The 6803-nt window shown below is 45.9% G+C and overlaps 1 protein-coding gene across 2 annotated transcripts in view; it reads left to right on the top strand.

Annotated features, from left to right (window-relative positions):
• The first annotated feature begins 2552 nt into the window (after nucleotides 1-2552).
• The window catches only part of NARS2 (asparaginyl-tRNA synthetase 2, mitochondrial), a 57673-nt gene continuing 53422 nt past the window's right edge, over nucleotides 2553-6803 (top strand). Inside the window, exons 1-2 of one of the 2 annotated variants that reach the window (XR_011722754.1) lie at nucleotides 2553-2771; nucleotides 5961-6070. Coding sequence is in view for 1 of the 2 variants with exons in the window: in XM_071727429.1 (XP_071583530.1) it covers nucleotides 2640-2771; nucleotides 5961-6070 (242 nt within the window). In the remaining variant the exon portion in view is untranslated. The remainder of the gene's footprint in view (nucleotides 2772-5960; nucleotides 6071-6803) is intronic. The other variant, XM_071727429.1, reaches the window with a different exon arrangement.

The following is a 6803-nucleotide window of genomic DNA, read 5'->3' as shown; positions in this document are numbered from 1 at the left end:
CCAGAGCTGCCCTGTAGCCTCAGGCAGAGTTATTGGGCGAAAGGGGGGAGGAACATGGGATCAATTTTCCTGTATATTTGTATTGTATATATTTAGCAATTTTTCCTATTTATCATTACTGTTTCATTAAAGCTGTGTAGTTCAGTTTCCAACCCATCAGTCTCTCTCCCTTATTCTCTCTCCTTTCTTTATCAGGGAGGGGAGGGGGGATTTACAAGAGAGCATCTGTTAATTGGTTTAATTGCCAGGCCAGTGTTAAACCCTGACACCAACCTAAATCTACCCTCTCACATCTGAAAACCCTTGTCCCTCACCCTGCCACTACAGGACTTAGTAAACCACCTCTCCCTGTCTTTCTTATAAGCTCCTTAAAGTATAGAAAGGCCACACACAACAAGGTGTCCCTGAAGCCCCTTCTCCAAGCTAAATGACCCCAAGCCTCAGTCTGTCTTCAGAACCTCCTTTGCTCTGAGGATTTTTCTGTTCTCCTCTGGGCTCTCTCCAACAGATCCATGTCTTTCCTGTCCTGAGGACCTCAGAACTGGACACAGCACTGCATGGGGGGAACGTCTCACAAGAGTGGAGTAGAGGAGGAGAATTCCTTCCTGGAGCTGCTGGCCATGCTGCTTTTGATGAAGCTCAGGAAATGATTGGTTTTCTAGGCTGAAAGTGCATGTTGCCAGCTCATGTCCAATTAGGATCCTTGAGGATCCTCATTACAGCCCTGAGGAGAAGGACCTGGGGGTAGTGGTGGAGCAGAAGCTCAACATGAGCCATCAGTGTGTGCCTGCAGCCCAGAAACCAACCCTGTCCTGGGGGCACCAGAAAAAACACAGACAGTGGTTGAGGGAGGGGATTCTCCCCCTCTGCTCTGCTCTGCTGAGACCCCAGCTGGAGTCCTGTGTCCAGTGCTGGAGTCCCCAGCATCAGAAGGACACAGAGCTCCTGGAAGGTGTCCAGAGGAGCCACTGAAATGCTCAGAGGGCTGAGCAGCTCCCTGGGAAGCCAGGCTGAGGGATTGGAGTTGTTGAGCCTGGAGAAGAGGAGGCTCCCAGGTGAGCTCAGAGCAACCTTCCAATATCTGAAGGGGCTCCAAGAAAGCTGGGGGAGGGCTTTGGACACGGGGGGGTAGGGAGAGGAGAAGGGAAATGGGTTAAAACTTGGAGAGAAAGGGGAGATTGAGGCTGGACATGGGGAAGAAATTCTGGAATTTGAGGGTGCTGAGCCCCTGTCCCAGGTTGCCCAAGGAAGCTGTGGCTGCCCCATCCCTGGCAGTGTCTCAGCCCAGGCTGGATGGGGCTTGGAGCAACCCGGGTTGTGGGAGGTGTCCCTGCCCATGCAGGGGTTGGACCTGGATGAGCTTTAAAGTCCCTTCCAACCCAAACTGTTCTATGATTCTGTGATGCTTTCTCATGCACTGGAGGAGGTGGGATCCCAGCTGGGACTTCTGAGGCAGAGGAGGCATCAACAGAGCTGCTGAGGTCTCAGAAAGCAGCAGGATCCCTTCCCCCCATCGTGGGGAGAAGGGAGAAGGGAGAAAGGGAGAAAGGGAGAAAGGGAGAAAGGGAGAAAGGGAGAAGAGAAGAGAAGAGAAGAGAAGAGAAGAGAAGAGAAGAGAAGAGAAGAGAAGAGAAGAGAAGAGAAGAGAAGAGAAGAGAAGAGAAGAGAAGAGAAGAGAAGAGAAGAGAAGAGAAGAGAAGAGAAGAGAAAAGAGAAGAGAAGAGAAGAGAAGAGAAGAGAAGAGAAGAGAAGAGAAGAGAAGAGAAGAGAAGAGAAGAGAAGAGAAGAGAAGAGAAGAGAAGAGAAGAGAAGAGAAGAGAAGAGAAGAGAAGAGAAGAGAAGAGAAGTAGCAAACCGAAGAGCAATCTGCAGCTCAGGGTTCCTTTGTTTTGTGACCAAGATCACTATGGCTAGGAACAAATTTGTGGTTGCTTAGCTTTTTAGTATTGTAATGCTCAGATTTATAACTGCAATAGAATAGTGCAGGTGAAATCTGAAATTATACCAGAAATGTCACGTTCTTTAGGTAAATTTAGTTCAATGTAATATGAAAAACCACATCTCTATGGTTTAGGTTTCCTGCTGAAACACCTCACCCTCTGAGCATGGGTATTTTGCTAAGCAGATATTGTAACTTTAAATGAAAGTAAGAAATCAAACTAACCAATCGTTGATATTGTGATAAATACTAACCAATAGCTGAGTACGTGTTTCTGTACTCAAAATCAGATAAATTACAGTGTATGTGTTTGTAACTGGGGTGTGCTGGCCCAGCACCCTTTTCTGTGCAGAAACGTAGTAAATACAAATATCCCGCCTCTATCTGCTGATCGGCTTTTTCCACACCTGGTACAAACCCCAGATCCGCGATCCATGGGGGAATCTCCTCCCGCCTTTCCCCGCTTGGCGCCATCACCCCGCCCATGAACTACAATTCCCAGAGGCCCTTGCGCTGAGGAGGCGGAAGAGGCGGCCCTTGGCGCGGGAGCTTTCTTCCGTTCCGATTGGTCCGCTGGGGAGACCGCCGGCGGCCATTGGATGAGGCAGTCACGTGGGGCGGTGGTAGTCCCGTCGCCTCAGGGGAGCGGGCCGGGATGAGACCGGGCAGTAGTAGGGAGCGGAACCGCTAGGCCTGGGCCATGCTGGGGGTCCGGGGCGGCTGGCGGGGCCTCCGCCGCTGTGCCTCACTGCCTCGGGCGCAGCGAGCAGTGCGGCTGCGAGTCCGAGAGGCGTTGGTTGCCCGGGAGCCGGCTGGCGAGGTTAAAGTGCAGGTGTGTGGCCGGGAGGCAATGGCAATGGTGATGATAATGGTGGTGGTAATGGTGATGGTAATAACCCGACCCGGAGCCCTAATGCAAGGCAGAGGAGCTGGAGTGGCGTGGTCCACGCTGGTTTCACTCCCTGTGCTTCGAGGAGAAAAGCTGGAACTGTCCAGGACTTTTTACTAAACTTCCAGCTCTCCTTCACAGCCTCTGCAGTCAGCTCTCGCTGCGGTTGTTGGGTTTGCTGCTCTTCTTCTGCTTTGAGGTTACTCGGGGCAGGCACAGGTCAGGGAAGGGGTGTTACTGTGCTGGTTTACACCGAAACGTGCTCGGTCTGGTTTTAATTTCATCACCTGTTTGGGGAGAGTGCTGTCTATGTGCTGGTGCTTTTGAGAATTTTCTTTAGGTCTTGTTCCCTCTCTAGGTTTAGAAGGGGTTTGGGTAGAGCCATCAACGAGAGTTTCACTGATGTTCTTCTCCTTCTGTTGGGAACCAAGGTAGGCTGAGATAAATGGACTTTTTAGCAATGGAAGTCAGACCCTTTCTCAGCACAGGGTTTTGTATTCCCTATTTCTTGGTGTTCCCAGCATAGGTTGCAGATTCATTCTCCCTGTTTTGGTGCAAGAGCCTTGGCTAGAACTTCAGAGTCATTGGTATTTCTGGATGAATCTGAAAAAGGACTGGGGTACTTGGCAACAGTTTTAAACTAAATTGAAAGAGGGCAAATCTAGGTTTACAAGAAAGTCTTAATAAACAAACAAACAAAGGGTAGTAAGATACTGGTTGCCTGGAGAAGTTGTGGCTGCTTCCTCCCTGGAAGTGTTCCAGGCCAGGTTAGATGAGACTTGGAGCAACTTGGTCTAGTGGGAGGTGTCCCAGCCCATGGCAGGGGGGTTGGACTGGGTGATCTTCAGGGTCCTGTCCAAAACTATTCCGTGATTCTACTCACCCAGTAACCAGTTTGTAGCACACTTGAGATTCCTTCCCACAGATGAAACCAAAAAGGGAAGGAAGAAGCTCATCCAGTATAGGTGCTTTTCACCTACAGTTTAATGGATAATGAAAGTTGGAATAAACTGATGCTGAAATTTGTAGTACATTTTGTAGTCTCGGGTGCTGCTTTGCTACTTATCCCCTGTGCTGGGAAAAACTTTTGCATCAAACTGGGTTGGGGAACTGGTCTGACTTAAAACCAACCTGATTGTGGCCAGGTTATTGGAATGTGAAGTCTGGTCTGAGTCAGGATTGTCACTACACATGGTTTCTGGTAATGTGTGGTCAAAACGTAGCTGCCACAGCCTCTGATGCTCTGATACAAACCTGTTGTTGTGCTCTTGCTTCCTGTTGCAGGATGCAAGAGTCATCTCCTTATTTAACAGATCTCAGAACAGTCTGATGAGGTGGGAAAGAAGCTCTTGAGAATGTTGCTTTGTTCAGGGGTTTTGTGTATTTTGTGTAAGGAGTACCTAAGAAGAAAGAAACTCAGGCAGATATCTGCCATTCTACATGAAACATCCCATATCAACATGTCTGACATGTTCTGGGGATTTACTGGAATACAGTGGATAAGTGCAACAGCTTCAGGCACATTATTGGGTTAAACACCTTTTAAATGTGTTGCTTTAGCTGTAGGAAAAGGAGGATGCTCAGATGGTCAGGTGTTAGTTTTACTGAGTCTGGTTTCTTGCATCAGTTCTGGCCCCTGGTGGAACACCCTGCAGAGGATGTTGAGGTGAACACCTCTTTGAAATTGTGAGGCTGGAGCAAAAAGCTGAAGTTTTGTTAATCATGAGGTTCTTGGCTTTAAAATTTTCCATTGTTCTTGTATGCAGTTGTCCTCCTGCCATTATGCAGGTGTGATTAATGCCTTGTCTGTGTTAGTAGTGTTGTAATTTTAAGAATGCTTTACTTCTGGTACTGTTTAAATAAAGTTTGTTCAGTCTGGACAACAGAAGTAGACAGATTCACATTGGTTTGTCTGGTATAAAATCCCTAAAGCACTTGAGCAATTTGAAGTTGCTGGAACTTTTACAGATAAGCAAAAGACAAAACTGATTGTAAAAAGAAGCTGTTTGGTTGTTTAATCAGCTCTGCTTTTTGTTGGTCTCTACAGTATTATTACAAGATGAGCTGAAAGCTCTCCTGTGGACAGTTTTGCTTGTATGAGCTGCTTTTTCTCAACTATTACAGGGAGGGGGAGCATCTAAGGGAGTTTTATTTTAGATGCTACTGCTTTTGCTTAGTGCCTTGGTACTCACATATATTTTTAATTTCTTTTTAAGGGAAGTGGGTTTTTCCATTGAAAAACCGAAATTAAGACCCTAACCTGACACATTCCTGATCAGTGGTACTGTTTTGCATTTACAAAGAGCTGCTGTGTTACTGTTTTAATTATTTTAATCAAACTGGACAAGAACATTTCTAGTTATTTTTTCTTAAATATATATTTAATGATGCTATTGTAACTATATTGTATATAAATATAAATATATATATATATTTTCATATATATGTTTTCCCACAGGGACAGTGTAGCAGTCTTGATTTTGAGGTGTAAGGAGAAACATCCAGAATTATCAGGGCATTAATTTAGCATTTTATTTTGCATTAATATCTGATTTTTGCCCTTGTATCTGTTGGCTGCAGCATCATTGTTTGAGAAGCCTGATGGCTTAGGGCTTGTAAACAACTGGTGAACAGATTTAAGTTGGAACCTTCCTATAGGTGATACAGCAACAACAACTGTTACTAAAATCATCAAAACTGTAAGTTACCATAAAGAACTGCTCATCTCTGGTCTTGTCTGTTGAAGAAGGAAGCATTTATAAGGGACATTGTTAATAATATGTACTGTGCTAAAACACTTTTCATCTTCAGATTGCTTTTCTACTTTCTGTATTCTCAGCTCTGAAGTGGCACAGGTAGATTTGAGTTATCCCTGCTGTACTCAGGAGGAGAGGAGTTGTCTCAGCCTAAGGATTTGTTCCTCTCTGCTTTGAAGTCAATAGAAAAACTGACACTGATTTTTTTTTTTTTAATTAATTTTTATTTTTGTTATCCCTAAAGAAATATATCCTTTGTTTTTAATAAGAACTTGAAATAGGCCTGAAGAAGCTTGTCCAGCTCAGCTCTGGACAAAGAGCACAACTACACAGTCTATGCCAATAAATAATAAAATTCTTTTTATTTTCCTCCTAGGGCTGGGTCCGCTCTGTCCGGTGCCAGAAGGAAGTTTTGTTTCTGCATATAAATGATGGGAGTTCTCTGGAAAGCCTCCAAGTGGTTGCTGACCCCAGCCTGGAAAACAGGTTGGTCAGTTTGAGATAACTGGAGAAATCTGTGTTGATCAGTGCTTGGAGGGGTCAGCTCAGGCCTCTATTCCTGTCCTTGTGGATCACCAGAGTACTGGAGGAGCCTCCAGCAGCTGGCACTTGGCCAGAGGAAAGGCACTGCTGCAATCTGGGGGCTCTGGGTGTGTTTTTATGGAGAGTGTCTGATTACTGCTGTCTCCACTTAGCAGAGACTTTGTGGTTCATTGCTTATCCTGTGAGATTAATGTGGAGCTGATTTTCTCAGTTGCTGTGGCAGTCTGGGTATCCTGGACTATTGGTGGAGTGGCTCAAAAATCATAGAAAGGGCTGGAAAAGATCATGGATCATGGAGTCCAGCCATTAACCTAACACTGACAAGTCTACCACTAAACTGTGTCCCTCTGCAACACATCTACACATCTTTTAAACACCTTCAGCATTGGTGACTCCACCACTACCTGTTCCAGTGCCTGACAACCCTTTTGGTGGAGATTTTTTTTCTAATATTCAGTCTAAACCTCCATCTGGCACAACAAGAGGCCATTTCATCTTGTCCTATCACTTGCTGCTTGGGAAAAGAGACCAACAACTGTCTTGCTACAGCCTCCTTTCAGGGAGTTGTGGAGAGTTAGAATGTCTCCCTCAGCCTCCTTTTCTCCAGACTTAACACCCCTGGTTCCCTCAGCTTCTTATAAGATTTGTGCTCCAGACCCTTCCCCAGCTCTGTTGC

This window comes from Heliangelus exortis, chromosome 1 (assembly GCF_036169615.1).
Source record: "Heliangelus exortis chromosome 1, bHelExo1.hap1, whole genome shotgun sequence".
Taxonomy (NCBI): Eukaryota; Metazoa; Chordata; class Aves; order Apodiformes; family Trochilidae; genus Heliangelus; species Heliangelus exortis.
The sequence above is the reverse complement of the archived record's forward strand: the minus strand, read 5'-3'. Positions and strand labels throughout refer to the sequence as shown.